The sequence below is a fragment of the Balaenoptera borealis genome (assembly GCF_965194805.1).
Source record: "Balaenoptera borealis genome assembly, chromosome: 1".
NCBI classification, from domain to species: domain Eukaryota; kingdom Metazoa; phylum Chordata; class Mammalia; order Artiodactyla; family Balaenopteridae; genus Balaenoptera; species Balaenoptera borealis.
The window spans coordinates 103,288,682-103,306,525 of NC_138860.1; the positions used below are offsets into that span (position 1 = coordinate 103,288,682).

The following is a 17,844-nucleotide window of genomic DNA, read 5'->3' on the forward strand; positions in this document are numbered from 1 at the left end:
ACTTTGAGGGCAAGCTGTCAATGCCACAGGAAATGGGTGGAGTCAGAGTTTGAGACATACAATGAAACATGTGAATCTTCAGACACATCTTCACTGAGACCAGAGAGTTGATATGAAACCTAACTGAGGAAACAACGTTATTGGCTAAAGAACCCCTTTTATTCAGCAAATCTGCACTTTCAGGAGAAATAACAAATGAATTAAGTATCAGTCCAGGATATAGTGAAACATTAAGATGACATGGAGTACATGACCCTTGAAATGAGGGGTCATGTGTGTGCTAGCAAAGTGATATGACAAGTGAGTCCAGAAAGAGAGAATTTTGGAGAGAGACTGCAGAGCAAAAAGAAGCATAGGTTTTAGTATGAATGCTTTGGATTTCAAGTGACAAAAACAATCAAGAACAATTTGTTAGCTTTGTCACTGGGAAGTTAAGGGATACAGATGGCTTTGGACTGGAATTAAAAGCTCAAAGAAACCTCAAGACATTTTCTGTCTCCATCTCTTGGCTCTGCTTTCCAGTGTCTTGGCTTCATTCTCAGGCAGGCTTTTCCCACACAGTGGCAAAACTGGTCAAACGCAGTGTCAAGCTTACTTCCCAGCAGACTGGCAAACTCAGAGAAAAAAGTAAGCACTTCTTTCCCAACAGTGTAAGCCAAAGACTCAAGACTGACTCTTAATTGGTCTGGCTCAGCTTATAAACCCACCCCTGAACCAAACATTGCGACAAGGGAATGGAATGTCCTGACTGTTCCAGCATAGATCACATGCCTACCCCTGCAGGTGAGAAATAAGGCTAACTGTGCCTTAACAGAATGGGTGAAACATGGTCTCTGTGTAGTTTCTTACCAGGAAACTTATGTACTGTTACCACTAAAGGAGGAGGGGATGCTTGACAGGGATGAACAATAAATACTCATCACATGCACATGTTGGAATCTTCTGGTTCATGTGGATAATATCCTGGAAGGAATTATCACTAAAAGTTATTGCTAACTATAATAATTAACTATGAAAGGAAACTACATAATCTTAGAATTATGGTAGTGGAAAATGTGCATGTACTTGTAAACATGTTGTCTAATAAGTACATCGTGGATTTAGTATACCCTATTTGTCTTGAAGTGTCCATGATAAATGTTGAGTTTGTTTTTTGTCTGTACTTGCCTTTGATAATTTTGGTCTGGATTATTATTCCAAATTCTGTAGTTTGTCAATGCTAAAGAAATATACATGCATGTCTTTTGCCATATGGCTTTGCAATTCTTCCTATTAAAGTATACAGAGTATATCTGCTTATTCAAATGGCATTACTTCTTACTCAAAGCCACTAATAGAGCTCTTAGGCTTGTCCATGTGTCTAGCTTTAATCAATGGAATATTTTCACACTGAGGCAAGCAAAGGCTTTAAATGTTCTTTCATGACAAGACTTGGTCCCTGTATTTCTGCTTTGCATCATGAAAAGAACATACCTTGAGCGGCCACTGACTGAAGAAAATGGATCAGACATGACTTTAACTCACAGCCTGAAGTCAAGCTCAGGTAAACGACATCATGAAGCAGAGCTGTCTCAAACAAACTGCAGAACTCAGAGCAGGAAAATTCAGCATTTGTTGTTTTAAGCTCCCAAGATTTTGAGTTTCTTGATTATGTAGCATTATTGCAGCTGAAAATTATTCAGCTTTTCACACTCCCTGTGAGTTACATTCCACTTATTTTCAACATAATATATTGTATAAAAATGCTGCTGTTATAAATAGTAAGAACATTTTGACATATTACAGATTATTTCATAATATTCTTTCAAACACTGTAACTTTTAAAGGTCTCAAAAACATTTTCCACAGAAGGTATTGAACTTAAAAATCAAAAATATAGCATTTACAAAATTTCTTCCTGTACTTAAGTTTAAAAGCAACATATCATGCACCTATAGATGCTTTCAAGTGGTCCTGGACAAGGAGGGAGGAGGTGAGGGCAGGCAATCCAGCTCCCAAACATCCCACCGCAATTCCAAAGAGAGGAGCCTCATTACTAGAGTTTTATACATTGATTTTCCACAGGAGGTTTTAATTTTAAAAGGGGCAGGGGGAGGGGATTGTCCTGATAAGTTAAAAAACACGTTTGTAACGTATGTGACTACACGGTCATCCTACCTAGAAAATTACAAATTTTCTCCTTACTCCTAAAAGTAATTTGTTTCTGTATACCCAAATTACATCCACATATAAATAGCTAAAAAATAATCAATAATTATGCTAAATGATGCATCATAGAGGAAATATCCCTTTCCTACACAACCTAAATAATCACATTATAAAAAGTAAGTGTTCTTGGGGGCTTCCCTGATGGCGCAGCAGTTGAGAATCTGCCTGCCAATGCAGTGGACACGGGTTCGAGCCCTGGTCTGGGAAGATCCCACATGCCGCGGAGCAACTGGGCCCGTGAGCCACAACTACTGAGCCTGCGCGTCTGGAGCTTGTGCTCCGCAACAAAGAGAGGCCGCGACAGTGAGAGGCCCGCGCACCGCGATGAAGAGTGGCCCCCGCTTGCCGCAACTAGAGAAAGCCCTCGCACAGAAACGAAGACCCAACACAGCCAAATATAAATAAAATAAAAATTAAGAGCTTTGAGATATAATTTTTTTAAAAAAGTAAGTGTTCTTCTTATCACTCCTTTAGCCATGCCTTTACCAGAATACGTCCCATGTTAAACGTCGCCAATTGAAAAGATCTTAGCTCCTTGTTAAGTGTACCCTTGAGAGAGGAAATGAAACATTCTCTCATTTGCATTCATAAGAGTACATCTGTGGAATATGTATGTTACTGCTAAATAGAAAACAAACATACTTCCACGCAGCTTTTCAGCTGATGTGTAAGTAGATTATGGCAGATTCTGACACTCGGAGCATTCTTTACCCTCTAGTGGAAAGCGACGTGGTAGTCAGTGACTGACATTTGGTGGTTGGAAGACTGCTCAGAGTCTACCTACATATCCTCCCTGTTAGGTATTCCTACCACTGCAGTCACACCTCTGAGTAAAGACATTATCTCCAGGAGATTTTTTAAAAATAATCATTAAAATTTAATTCAGTTAATATAAACTATCAATATATTAAGCCATTAACACCTACTAAGTTTTTGAGGCAGTAAGAAGGGATACATTTTATTTTCTTTGAGGACTCATTTCCTCTTTTCTTTTGATAGCTTACTAAGAAGATTGACTCCACAGGTCTGAGTGAGCTCAATGGAAGAACAGGGAATACCAGAGGCTGGACTCAGAAGCCATATCTTCTAACAAAGCCACTTATTGGCTGCTCCCTCCCATATTTATATTGCATTGGGGAAGTGGGGGTCTCTGTCTGCTGAGCACTTTCTGTAGTCACCCAGTCCAGATGTACCAGCCAAAGCATCACTCTTTGTGGATTAATGAAACTGTGAAGCATTATATGTGTTGTGTTTGTAACATTCCCCAGTAAACCCTCTTTTACGTTTACTGTAATGAAGTTAGTATGTCCTTCGAGAGACAAACATGTTACTGGTTGAGATGAGTTAACAAAAAGAAAAAAAAGTTTTAAAGGAAGAAATTGTGAGAGTAAAATTGTGGGATGCTATTCTTGTGAGTTTTCCATGACCAAATGTTGCATAAGGGTAGGAAGGCTCCAAAAGGGGGAGAAAAATCAAAGACAATCATGGGGCATGGATAGGAATTCCAGAGCAAATGAACTGTTAGAGCTCTGAATATTTATTACTGTGTCACTAGCAAGGAACAGTGAAAATATATAGAAAGAAACTATAATTGAGGTTCTTTATTTTTGCATATTATTTTTCTTCTTTAAAACTCTTGACTTTAACACAACATACTGATTGTCCTTTCAAAACACCAAAAAGTATGAAGGAGATTATTTTTCTCTATTCATCTTCTTTTTCTATTTTGAGGAATAGCTACATGTACCGAACACTCTGGCGTCTCTCTGCCACTTCACTCACTAGAGGAAGTGGGTAAAGTCTTTTTGATGAGTTTGGAAGGAAATATTGCACACATGTAGCCCGGCTCCTTCTCTTTCTCTTGGCGGTTGATAAAGGTATTCTGCTTTTTTCTTCTAGAGAGGCTCTGCCCCGTCCAGGGGAGCCCTGCTCCAGTTCAGGCTCTTGAGTGTAAATGTCGATCTAATTCTTAGGTTCACTATTAAGAATGCCGCTCATCCGCTGATAAAAACTAGTCTCTTACATTATTAGCTTTTAAATAAAGGTAATCGTTTTGATTTGTATCTTCCTTACACTTTTGTTTGCTTTTTCAGTAAGTTTCACCCCAGGACTTGGGAAGATGGACTCTTATGTAGCGACACCTCTAAGCCTGCACACTGAAAATGTTTCCATATAGTACCTCTAAAATTAAACCTCTATAACATGAAACTGTATTTACACAAAATACTTTCTTTTACTCAGAAAAATTTCTGTATAGATATTAGTCCTTTTTATTTTTCTTCCCTTTGTTGGTTTTTTTTAACAACAAAAAAAAATGGATACCAATTTCTTAATTTGGTATCTTTAGACTATAAAGCAGAAAATCCTTTATACCAAATAATGCCTTTCCTTCTCAAATGAAAAAATTTTAAGTTTATTCTCATTGGAGGAGCGTTTTGCTGGATGTAAGTCTCTATTCTAATTTTTTTTAATGTATTAGTACTCATTTTGGTACAGGAAAACATTTCGTAGCTAAACTTTCATCTTCTACAAAGCCAGTAATATTACTAAAACCATCCGTTTCTGGCAGATTGAGGGGCTTTGTAAAATGTTATAGTATGCTTGAGGTGTCACTGGACTGACAGTTAAATCAAGGGATAGTTCTATTATTTCCATCCCCAGTGATATAAAAATAGTAAGCAGGAAGTAGGTTGTCATTCAAAATCAGTGATTTCAACACATGACAGTAGTAGCCTGGAGTGAGGATTGACAGATGTAGGTTTACACAAATCTGAAAGGATTCAAAGATTGGCAGACCTATGTGCAAGTGGACTACAAGTGTTGAATTCAGTTTCATTTAAACTACACAGCTCGGGGCTAGTAGGAGTGAAGCAGACCACAAAATTAATGTAACCTAAAACTTAAGAAACTAACTCTGTATTACTATCAGTTTAAGGAATGATAGTTCCTAGAATTTCCCCATGGAAACATATAAAGGTCTTGCATAGAAAGTGATCTTCTACATAGTCAGAAATGCCATTGCTGGTATCGATATATCAAACCTATTAGGAAAGCCTTGACAGGAAATGTGTTTTTCTGATATTAGTCTCTTTCTACCTATCCAACCTATTTTCCCCTCGTATCCCAGAAATCTCCCTCTCCAGCCTCACTAATCGACTAATCTATTTAGTACCACCACACAGGCTCTTTCATTCCTCTGTGCCTCTGTCACTACTTTTCTTCTTGGAATACTCCTCCCTCTTTTCTCCTCCTTACAAATCCTCATCTATATATCAAGCCCTTCCCTTTCCACAAAGCTTTCTCAACTATTTCAGAACAGGCATCATTTTCCTCCTTTGAAGTCAAACAACCTACTACCCATACTTCATTACGCACACTGTTACAATATTTTCCTCTATTTTTATTAATGTATCACATAGTTCTCTTTTGCTCTCACAACTAGACTCCTACTTAAACATGGGTAACATGTTTCAAAGTACCTAAAAGAGTCCTATGCACTTAATAAACATATGTTGGATTGATTGATATGCACTTTCATTGTAAGCTACAGAATTTACTTAATCTTTGCTTGCAGCCCTACAGCACATGGAAGATAATACACAAAGCTAAGGCTAACGTTTCTGATAGAGGCATTCCTGCAGATCCTATGACCTAGAACTGAATTAGAAGTACTAAACTCAAGACAGAGAGGTTTTCTGTCAACTGACTTTTACAGCTAAGGACACACTGACTGACCCTGGCAAGAGTTCAAATTAGAGTTGAATGTTGCTTTCTGCTCCAGTTCCAATGCTCTGTGATTTTCTTTCTTCCTTGAGTTAGATTTTAGGAGAGTATTAGGCTGACAGACCTCAACACTAAGAATAAGAAACACATCTTTATTGAGGACATGAAGAAATATGCGTTTAGGCAGAAATAATGATTAGTATATTATATACAATTTCTCATTTGATACATCAGACTAAAACAGTAGATATTCCTTTCATTTTACAGGTGAGGAAACTGAGCTTCAAAGAAGTGTTTCCAAAATGTCCATTCACTGAATTGATGCACATATAATCATTTTATAACAAATAAGACCTTGAAAAGTATCCCAAAATATCAGTTGGATTTTGCAGATTTGCTATTATAGGGAAATAATACATATTTTACCTTTTATTCTAGTGTAAATGGTGCTCTTTGTACCTAAACCCTTTCAAGACACCCATTTCTACCTAAAAACAAATTATGTGAGTGGCTCTTACCCACACTTTTATTTCCCCAGAGTCTATGTTCAAGGACAAAAAGAGCAAACAGACTGCACATCTGCCCATCTGATCTGTTCAATTTCTTGTGAAAGACCTTTAAAGGTCTTTTAATCTATCACTTTCCATTCTGTTTTTTTTTTTTTTTTTGAAGTATTGTTTTTATTGGAGCCCTTGAATGATTTCTTCTAAAACTTTATAATTTTCTGCAACAAATTCTAAGCTACATCTGATGGATCTAGATGTTTTTTCCTTTATCTCTAGACTTATTTTTTTTTTAAGAGGCTTGCAGTGGGAAACAAAAGAGAAGAAAAATTAAGTCAATTGAACTAGCCCTGAATAAAGACCCTGAAATTTTTTCCACACACTTTCATATTGGAAGGAAGGAAACTGCTTTGATACAGCCATAAGAACAAAATACAAATGTTCTAAAAACTTTGGTTTAAATACGTGAAGACTTTTCTATCCTTTGCAAAAACCATCTGACTTATCTCTACATAACACAGAAAGTAATCTCTTTAGAGATTTGGTTTATTGAACGTAAGTGTCTTTTTGGAAGCTTTTATCATATATTGGTTCAGCATCTAGGGGCACTCTATTTGGAAGCTGAATGATAATAAAAAATGATCCTGATCATCATAATATTGAGATTACTCTGCAAAGGCATGAGCTAATGTCCCAATCATTCTGTTATCCGTCATACTCTATGATGGTGTTTGTTGGTTCAGTTTTGAGTTACAAATGAAAGTCTAATCACAAATAATAATTCTTCAATACAAATAGTTACTTTCCCTTCCATGAGAAGAGAAATAACTCAGTATTCAGAGGCAGAATTACTTCTGTAGATAAAATGAAACATCTAAAGGAAGAAAGTGTTAACAAGTTATTACACATGAGAAAAGGATTAGAAAATACTGTGAACAAAGAAAAAATAGATTTCAAATGTATTATACCCAGACCATGTGGCATCATTTTGCCTGTTTAGGAGTACTTGGTTGACATAATAAGGGCATAGCGTACCAAAGAGTTGACAGCTCTTATGGTTTGAAAATCCTAGAAACGTGATGGGGTTTTGTGAAGGTACTTGACTTCCCCATGATTTTTTTCTAGCTTTACTGAAGAATAATTGACAAATAAAACTTTATATATTTAAAATGTACGATGTGATGATTAGATATAACATTAGCACTATGAAGTGATTGCCAAGAGCAATTTAGCTCACACATCCATCACCTCACATAGTTAACTCCTTTTTTTATTTTTTTATTTTTTGGTAAGCACTATTAAAATCTATTCTAAATGAATTTCAAGTGTACAATCCCATATTATCAACTATAGTGACCTCACTGTACAGTAGATCCTCAGGACTTATTCACCTTATAACTGAAGGTTTGTACCCTGTGGACTACATCTTTCCATTTGCCCACCCCCCCTCCCCCACCAGGCCCTGACAACTACCATTTCTACTCTCTTCCTATAAGTTCAACTCTAATTTTTTAATGCACCACAAATAAGTAATACCATACAAGATTTGTCTTTCTCTGCCTGGCTTATTTCACTCAGCATAATGCCTTTCAAGTTGACAAATAACATTATCTTTATCCATTCACTGCTGATAGACTTTAGGTTGTTTCCACGTTTTGGTTATTGTGAGTAATACTGCACTGAACATGAGGGTGCATATATCAATTCGAGATATTGATTTTATTTCTTTTGAATCTATACGCAGGAGTGGGATTGCTTGGTCATATGGTAGTACTATGTTTAATTTTTTGAGGAACTTCATACTGTTTTCCATAATAGTTATATCAATTTACATTTCTACCAACAGTATACCTGGGTTACCTTTTTCCACATCTTTGCCAACACTTGTTATCTCTTGTCTTTTTGATAATAGACATCCTAACACGTGTGAGGTGACATCTTGTGGTTTTGATTTGCTAGTTCCCTGATGATGAGTGATGTTGAGCACATTTTCATGTACCTCTGGCCAGTTGTATGTCTTCTTTGAAAAATGTCCACTCAGTCCTTTGCCCATTTTAAAATTGGGTTATTTGGGTTTTTTGCTGAGTTGTAAGAGTTCCTTATCTATTTTGAATATTAACTCCTTAACAGATACACCGTTTGCAAATATTTTCTCCCATTCCATAGATTGCCTTGTTTATTTTACTGACCGTTTTCTTTGCTATGCAGATGCTTTTTAGTTTGATCTTGTTCTCCTTGTTTATTTTTGGGGTTCTTTTGTCTGTGATTTTTGGTGTCATATACATGAAATCACTGCTGAGACCAATATCCTGAAGCGTTTTCCTGTTCTCTTCTAGGAGTTTTATGGTGTCAGGTTCTATATTTAAGTCTTTCATTTCAAATAAAATTTTTTCAGTGATGTAAGACAGGGGACCAGTTTCATTATTTTGAATGTGGATATCCAGATTTTCCAACACCATTTATTGAAGAGACTATCTTTTCCCCATTGATGGGTATTAGCACCCCTGTCAAGCATCCTTTGACCATATATGTGAGGGTTTATTTCTGGGCTCTGTTGCCTAGTTTTGGGCCAATACCATACTATTTTGATAACTGTAGTTTTGAAATTTAGTTTGAAATAAGGAAGTGTGATGCCTCCAGCTTTCTTTGCTGTTCTCAAGATGATTTTGGATATTCAAGGTCTTTGGTGATTCCATATGGGAATTTTAAGATTGAATTTTATTTCTGTGAAAAATGCTATTAGAATATTGACAGGGATTGCACTGTCAATAATAGATCACTTTGGGTGGTATGGACATTTTAACAATATTAATTCTTCCAATCCAAGAACATAGGACATCTTTCCACTGGTTTACATCTTATTCAATTTCTTTCCTCAAAGTCTTACAGTTTTCAGCACACAGATCTTTCACTACCTTGGTTAAATTATTCCTAAGTATTTTATTATTTTTGGTGCGGTTGTAAATGGGATTGCTTTCTTACATTCTCTGATAGCTTGTTGTTATTGTATTGATTTTTTCATGTTGATCTTTTCCTCTGTAAATTTACTGAATTTGTTGATTAATTCTAACAGATTTTTGCTGGAGCCTTTAAGAGTTTCCATATATAAAATCATGTCATCTGCAAACAGAGACAAGTTTATCCTTCCTTTCTCATTTGTATGTCTTTGTCTTGCCTAATTGTTTTGGCTAGAAGTTCCCATACTATTTTGAATAGAAATGAGGAGAGGTGAGGTTCCTGATATTAAAGGAAAAATTTTCAGCTTTTCACCTTTCAGTATGATGTTGTCTGTGGGCTTGTCCTGTACGAGTTTTATTATGTTTAGGTACATTCCTTCTATACTTCATTTGTTGACAGAAGAATGTTGAATTCTGTCAAATACAGGCATACCTCATTCCTTGTTTTGTTGTGCTTTGCAGATATTGCACTTTTTACAAATTGAAGGTCTGTGGCAACCATGCACAGAGCAAGTTTAAAGCCACCATTTTCCAACAGCATCTGCTCACTTTGTTACTTTGTCATACATTTTGGCAATTCTCACAATATTTCAAACTTTCTCATTATGATTATATTTATTACAGTGATCTTTGATCAGTGATATTAGATGCTATTACTGTAAAATTATTCTGCCTCACTGAAGTCTCAGATGAGAGCCTCTTTTAGCAATAAAGTATTTTTTCAAACAGGCACGTACATTTTGAAAGATATAATGCTATTGTATACTTAACAGATTACACTATAAATATAACTTTCATATGCACTGGTGAAGCCAGAAAAATTCTGTGAATGGCTTTATTAAGATACTCGCATTATTATGGTGATCTGGAACTGAACCCACGATATCTCTGAGGCATGTCTACACTTCTTCTGCTTCTATTGAGATCCCAGGACATTTATGATCTGAGAAATCAAGGTAATCAGGAATTGGTGAAATGTGGGAAGAATTAGACTGAGGATGAGAGGAATAACTCTATTCCAAGGCCTTATCTTTACTAAGTTTCTACTTCTCAAAAATTGACATATTTTTCTTTTCCTCTTCTCTTTCATTATGTCACTTTATTTTACAAATAATTATTGAGTTCTTAAAATATCTGCCAGACCCTGTCCTGTGACTGAGGATTCAATAAAGACCAAAATAGACACTGTCCTATAGATTTATGGTGAGTGGTGAGAAGAAAAGTACAGAAAGTCATGACAATAGTAGAGGAATTTGACCTAATCCTCGATAAATGACTTTATAGGAGTGGCCTTTGAACTAAGAATTGAATGATGAATAGCAGTTAATTAGGGAAAGAGGTGAGAAAAGATCCTTCCAAGTAGAAGAGGCAGAATTTCCCTGAGTTAAACTTGATGAGATAAAAGGAGCTCAGTGAATCTGAGTAACTAAAAGATTAGTATGGTTATAGGAAAAAAAAAAAAAAGTTGAAGAGGAGAGTTTGGGAGATGAGGCTTCAGATGCAGAAAGGTCTAATAGCCCTGCTAAGAATTTTGGCCTTTTATTCTAAGGTAAGTGGTAATCCATTGACAGAATTTTGGAAAGGTGGTGGTGCTGGTGGTGGTTTTCTGATTTGAGAAGACCATTCTGGATGCACAGTAGACAATGGAATGATTAGAGGAAGGGCTAAGGTAGATGCTGATGATGAAGTGAGCCCCTCCATAATCAACAGAACGTGAAGTTCTATCAGTTTGATATGCTAATAGTAACAATTTCAATAGATGGCCTTGATGTTTTATTCTCCTGGACAAGCTCTTTAACCTCTATACACATATGCTCCCTGTACAAATACTGCTATCCCATTATAGAATCTCTTTCAAATATCCTTTTTGAAGTTTGCAGCCTTAAGTCCATAATGTTCATCTTCCCTTCCCGGACATACATACCTGATTATCATGGTTACCCTACTCCCCTGCTAACGACCAGGAAATTCTTAAAAGGGTTCTCTCTGTACAATCTTACCTAAAAGAAAGCATGTAATTCTGATGTGTTACAAAACTGCTGTGAGGTGTTCCCAGGCTGTGGCTTGTGTTTGGACTCCCTGCGTCCATCCTGCAATGAATTTGTTATAAACAATAAAGTCTGGTTTTAAATTGTGAGTCTGTGGTGTTTTCTTCATAATAATGTTGGTAAAATAAGAGATTTTAGTCATTTAACAAAACCATGACTAGATAGTGGCAGTGGAGAGAGAAAAGAACTTAGTCGAGAAATATTTAGAAGGTAAATTAGGAATGTGATGCTGAATGCATGATGGCCTGAGTGACATATGAGAAGAGGGTTTCAACAATGAGACCAGATTTCTTGCTTGCAGAACTGAATGACTGGTGATGCCAGTCACTGAGTTATGGGACCACTTATAAAGAACAGGAACCAGCCATACTAAAACCTGGGTTAGGAGCATTCCAAAATAAGTGGGGGTAAACATCCCCAAAAATCTCCAAGGTGAAAAATAACATGGCCCATTCAAGTAAATGAAGAAAGTCCATCATGACTGAGGGTATGGGATTGCCAAGGGAAAGAGCAAAGCTGAGGTTGGAGGGCTAGGTTCATGCCAGATAGTGTATAGTACTGTAGGTTATCATGAGGAGTTGAGATTTTAGTCTAAATGCAATAAAAATGTAATAGTGTTAGGCATGTGAGTTTGTAATTTGACTTAAATACTATGAATATTATTTTGTGGTTTGTAGTAAAATCAGTTGAGGAAGTAAAACAGTACAAACAGGAGAAAAGTTGTTTTGGAAACAGGCAAGACATAATGATGACCTGGATGAAGAGGTGGAAGAGGATACAAGAAAAGAAGTGCAAGGAATTAAGAGATTGAAGATAAAAATTCATAGATCATGCTAAGGTTTATATGAAGAAGTAGGGCAAGTTGTTAAGAGGAAAAAGTCAAGGAAATACCTCAGGTATCTTAGTAAGTGGTGAAACACAGCAGCGGGGAATACCAAAAGGCTTCTTGAAGAAACAAATTGAAGGTCACATTTTGGATATGTTAAGTAGGAGATATCTGTGAAATAGTGAAGTAGAGATGTGAAGCATCTCTTGTAAATGTGAGGTTGAAGTCCAAGAAAAGATCTGCTTTCAAGATGCAGGCCTCCATGCCAAAGTATGCATTTTAAATCCGTAGAAATGATGGCAAACACTTCGAAGAGAGGATTGAAAAGAAAGAGAATTAGATCCAAATGAGTTCACTCTCAAGAGTTCACTCTCATGACTTCACCTTAATGTAGTTACTTCTCAAAGGCCTCATAGCCTAATACCATTCCATTGGGAGTTGGGGTATCAACATTTGAATTTTTTGGTGGGGTGGAACACAAACATGAAGTCCCTAACACCTATCCATTGCAAAACTAAAATTTCTTCATATTTTACAAGGAATTTTATTCCTCCATGACTTTCATGCACTTTATTTAACTCTCTATGGTTCCCTTCCATCACCCCTGAATATCTAGTAACTTCTCTTCCTTTCAGATGCAGTTGAAAAACATCTTTATGAAGCGTACCTTGATATTCCCAGGAATAGTTAATAACTCCTCTGTAAGACAGCTTTTTAACTTATATGATATTATTAAGTGATATTTGATTTATATTGTAAAAAATAAGTATTTATATGGCCATCATTCTGGGACCAATCTTCTTAAAGGTAGACTTCATATTTAATATTCCTTGCAAAACAAATAGCATAATGGCTTACGTGATCAATTAATGGTTACAATATACAGACTCTAAAATCCAGGGATTGTGCAAGACATTGGTGTAGCTTGGGTCATGTCCACATTGATGTTTTTTTAAGTAAATGAACACCATGTCAGAAACTGTGTAATACAGTCAACTCTAATCCTTGCAAAAACTTTGTATACATAAAGGAACTAAGGCTAAGAGAGACTGAATAAATTGTTCAGGCTCATATAATAAGTAACAAGGCCAAAATTTGATAATCGTCCTACCACGAGTCAACATCCTCTGTACTACACCAATGTTTCTCATAGAATTCTCAGGTTGTAATGTCCAATATGGTAGCCAAAAGCAACGCTTTGCTATTGAACCCTTGAAATATGATTTATCTGGACAGAAATATGATATGTATGTAAAATACACTCCAGATTTTGAAGTTAGCATGAAAAACAATGTAAAAAATTAATTAGTATATTGTTTACATGTTGAGATAATATTTTGTGATACATTAGGCTAGATAAAATTTATTATTAACATTAAATTTCCTAGTTTCTTTTTACCTTTTTTAATATGGCTACTAAATTTTTTTAAATTACATATGTGGTTTTCATTATATTTCTATTGGACAGCACTGTTGTAGCACCTTTCTCATACTAAGTCTGAGAAAGGACACGTCCATGCACAAATACAAATAACAATAATAAAATGAAGGATATGATCACTATCTTAAGAGAGAGATGAGTAACGTGCTTTAGGATTTCATTAATAGGAAAATCCTTTGTGACTGATGGGAATACGGGAAGGTAAAATTGACTTGAAGAATGGGTTTGGTTTTAATGAAAAGAGATAAGGTGAAATGACTTTTAAGTAAGAAAAGAAATATAGCAATTGTAGGAATTGGGCAAGGAAAATAGCAAGAAATTAATATAGTTTTGTAGAACATTGAGTTAGAAGTAGAGGAGCCATAGGACTTAGGAAAGTTATATTGGGGGGCTCTCAAAGTCAGGGAGAAGAAAGCAGACTTTCTTCTGAAAGCTATGAGAAGTTATAGAAGGTTTTTATTCATTTGTTTGTTTTTAAAAAGGAAAGTAATATGATTAGAGCCTTTGGAGTATGGCAGATGGATTGGCAGGCAAAGAGAACTGAGATAGAAACAATCGAAAACTTGTGCAGTATTAAAACAGAGTAGTGATGAAAATGTGAACTATGATTTCAGCAGTAAAAATGAAAATTAGGAGACTGTGGTAAACTGTAACAATAAGTGCCACCCAATGAATGACACTTGACAGTATCCATATTTTTGTGGAATCTCTTCCTACATAGACTACGGAATTGGTTTATAACTTGTTTTGTCCAGAGGGATGTCAGCAAACAAACCACAAACACAAACAGAAGTTTGATTAACATCTGCACATCTCTTGAAAATCTGAGACCACTGTGTTGTGATGATAACTGGGAAGACCACATGGAGAGATCTAATTGGCCCTAGCCATTCTAACCATGTGAGTTGACCTACCAGCTAACTGTTAGTTGAATGATTGTTCCAGAGCTAAATCAGCAGAAGAACTACTTAGTCAACCATAGACATATGAGACATAATAAATTATTGTTATTCAGCAATAATGAATTGATATAGAGAGGAGAGATGCAATAGATTTGGTGGAGATAATTCTACAGAAATGGTAGCTAATCAGATGTAGGGGACTAGAGAAAAGGAAGAATCAAAGAGGACTCCATGATTTAAAGTTTAGTGAGTGGAACAATGACAATGGCATTTTCATGCATAGTGCAACCTAGAGGCAGATTGATTTAGGGAAACTGAAGAGCTAATATGGAATATACTGAGTTTGGGCCATAAAAAAATTAGATATGGAGAAAGAAGAAGAGAGACATGGCAGCTTTCAACAAAGAAATGATAGTTTCAGAAATGGCACACAAAATATTTAACAACTAATTTAGCACAGACACCAACCAGTCAGAACAGATACCATTCATAAGCAACTAGTATGTATAGGCCAGTTCACTCTGGTGGGATTATCAGGCCTGGAGAGCTGGACCCTTGAAAGTTGACAAGGTATCAACAGACATGTTGAATCCAATGTTATAACTCTGCAGTCTATATGATAGGGCAGGTAGTAGAACATATAAAGAGTTACCTTCAACATAGGGAGAGTTTAATTACCAAAGAAATGTATTCAGAAACAAATAGGAAGGAAAATTTGCAAGGAGGACAAGAGACTAATTGAATGTACATGAATATTAGAAAGAGAATAGGAGAGAAGACTGACTAAATAGTGGATGACATAGGGCTGATGGTGATAAAGAGTTGAGAGTTAGAGAAGAGAACATTTGAACTTCACACTTGACCCAAGGTTCCAAATGTTAAAATGTAATGGTTAAGACTAAGACCTTAGGAGTTAGACAAAGCATAGTTTAAATCCTCACCTTACCATTTATCTGCTGTGTGATCCTGGAAAGTAACCTCTCTAAATATATCTGTAAACTAGAAAAAGTAGTATGTACCTCATAGAGTTGTTATGATGATTAAATGGATTAACACATATAAAGTGCATGGATACAGGAAAAGCTCAGTGTATTTGGTTGCTGTAATACTGTTATTATTTTATTGCTATTTTTACTTCTGGTACTATTCAAACTGCTAGAAACTCATGTTCTCTTCCCACTTTCACTTATCATTACTTGGACATTCTGTCTTTCCATTCCACTATTCCCAAATTCTAATAATACTTTCTACATCTCAGATGTATTTTTATCCCCCAGAGGAACAGATGGTGATAAGAAGGAACCAGCAATGTTTTCTACCTGCAATTTTTCCCCCATTCTCTTCTCTTTTTTTAAAACTCTTTAGAGCTTCTGGCAGTCTACATGTTAGTTTTGAAACAACTTCTCCTCATTGCCTCATCAGTTATCTCTGAACTGTTCTTTAAGTAACAAATAAGTGTTTTTCACAAAGCATTTAAAAATATTATTAAAATAAAGGATAACTTGCAAACACAATTTGGGGGATTTTATTAGCATCCTAGCATAGGTGGAGATATGCAAACATATAATAAGCTTCTACCAAGGATCAGCCATTGTCATATGTTTTCTCATTTAATCTTAATTTTCATCTCAGTCAATCTAAAGAGCTATAAACTTCACAGCAGAGGCATTAAAACAACTAAAGTATATTTATATCATGGGAAGTAAACAATGCAAACAAATTCTTGACATCTTTGGCATCAACAACAAAGTAAAAAAATAAGAACTTGAAATAGTTGTTATGTCTACTTCCCATTATAGTTTTCCTAAAATGGTTCTCCTCAGAGAAGCTATTCATAGTTAGTGATACTAATATCAATGCTCTGTTGCCCACACCTCATGTTTTCTGGATTGCTCTAAATAGAGGAAATTTCTTTTTATTTTAAAGCTCTTACAGTTACTATAATGTACTAAATGAGATGTCTTGGGAATTCCTAAATAATATTAAATAGGATATTTGGTAATAGCTTAACAACAAAGCAATACTTTTTAGGGAGTATTTATATTTGAAAATTTATATTTGAAGTTTCAATAAAACATATCCAATGTTAAGAAGAAAAAAATTGTTAGCTCAGACTTACCCATAAGGTTTATTCTCAGGATAGTAAGTCACATGTGAAGATTAGAGAAATGAAGGCAAAGATAATCAAGTTTGCATACCACGTTTCTGAAATGTGAGAAACATTTTGAGCCAAGCCTCAGACGCATTTCAAACACAAACAGTATACGCTGCTGGAAACTGAAACTTGAGTTGTCAACAAACCTAAAACAGATTGCGAGACTCTGAACTATATCAAAGCGTATGACAGAAACCACCTATTTCAAGAAAAAAGGGAGGGGGCAACTATATGATACACAAAAACCATTAAAACAACTTACCACATCGACTTCCCTAAAGTCAGCAGTCTCTCAAATCCACAGTTCAGTCATTTCAATTATAAAACAACAAAGTCACACAGTTCTGGTTTTTTTTTTTCTCTTCAATTAGGAAAAAAATGCTGAATTTAGGACTTTATAGATTTCCTATAATACTCTTCCTTTCAGTAGGTGATCTTACAATCCTGCTCTAATTCTCCAAATCCAATTTGTACAAAAAGTCTAATCTGAACTCCACAACGGCACCAGATTGGCCACTATCACTCCTGTTTCCTGAGCAAACCACTGACTTCCCTCCGCCAGCTCAGTTGGCTGCCCTGCCACCTACTCTAATTACACTGTACCTTTTCAGTTGCTTGCTTTCTCTTTGTCTTCCTTTCTCATTCTCAATATCCTCTCCCAATCTCAGCTAGTCTTTTTTTCCTGAACCATTTATATCAATCTATAGGAAAAAAAAACCAATAACAACCTTTTGCTAAAATAACATTAAAGACACAGATTAGAATATGATTGTGTCAAATTACTTAAATAAGTGTGACTAGAATGGAAACAAAATCTCTAAACCAAAAATCTAATTTTGAATCCAAGCTTTGCCATCTACTACGTGAACCTTAGAGAAACATTAAAGTCTATAGATTGCATTTAGGTTTTCATTTAGAAAATGGGAATAATAGTACTGTTGATAAATGATAAAAATACAAAAAATAATTAACAACTAGCAATATGCATTGAGTGTTACTGTGTGCCATTTCCATGTATTATCACTTTGACTCCTCACAGATATATAAATTCAGGATAGAATTATGATTATATTCAGTCCTA

The 17,844-nt window shown here is 35.6% G+C and overlaps 1 protein-coding gene across 9 annotated transcripts in view; it reads right to left on the bottom strand.

Moving 5' to 3' along the window:
• Nucleotides 1-17,844, bottom strand: part of LOC309625425 (pancreatic alpha-amylase) — a 59,936-nt gene that overhangs the window by 18,719 nt on the left and 23,373 nt on the right. For 2 of the 9 annotated variants that reach the window (XM_082384929.1, XM_082384923.1), the window contains exon 1: nt 16,728-16,813. The exons of 2 other annotated variants lie outside the window; for them this stretch is intronic. Coding sequence is in view for 2 of the 7 variants with exons in the window: in XM_082384920.1 (XP_082241046.1) it covers nt 5,944-6,062 (119 nt within the window). In the remaining 5 variants the exon portion in view is untranslated. Of the gene's footprint in view, nt 1-5,943; nt 6,063-10,242; nt 10,335-16,727; nt 16,814-17,025; nt 17,333-17,844 lie in introns of those variants that run through there. 5 more of the 9 variants (XM_082384925.1, XM_082384920.1, XM_082384924.1 and 2 more) reach the window with 5 other exon arrangements.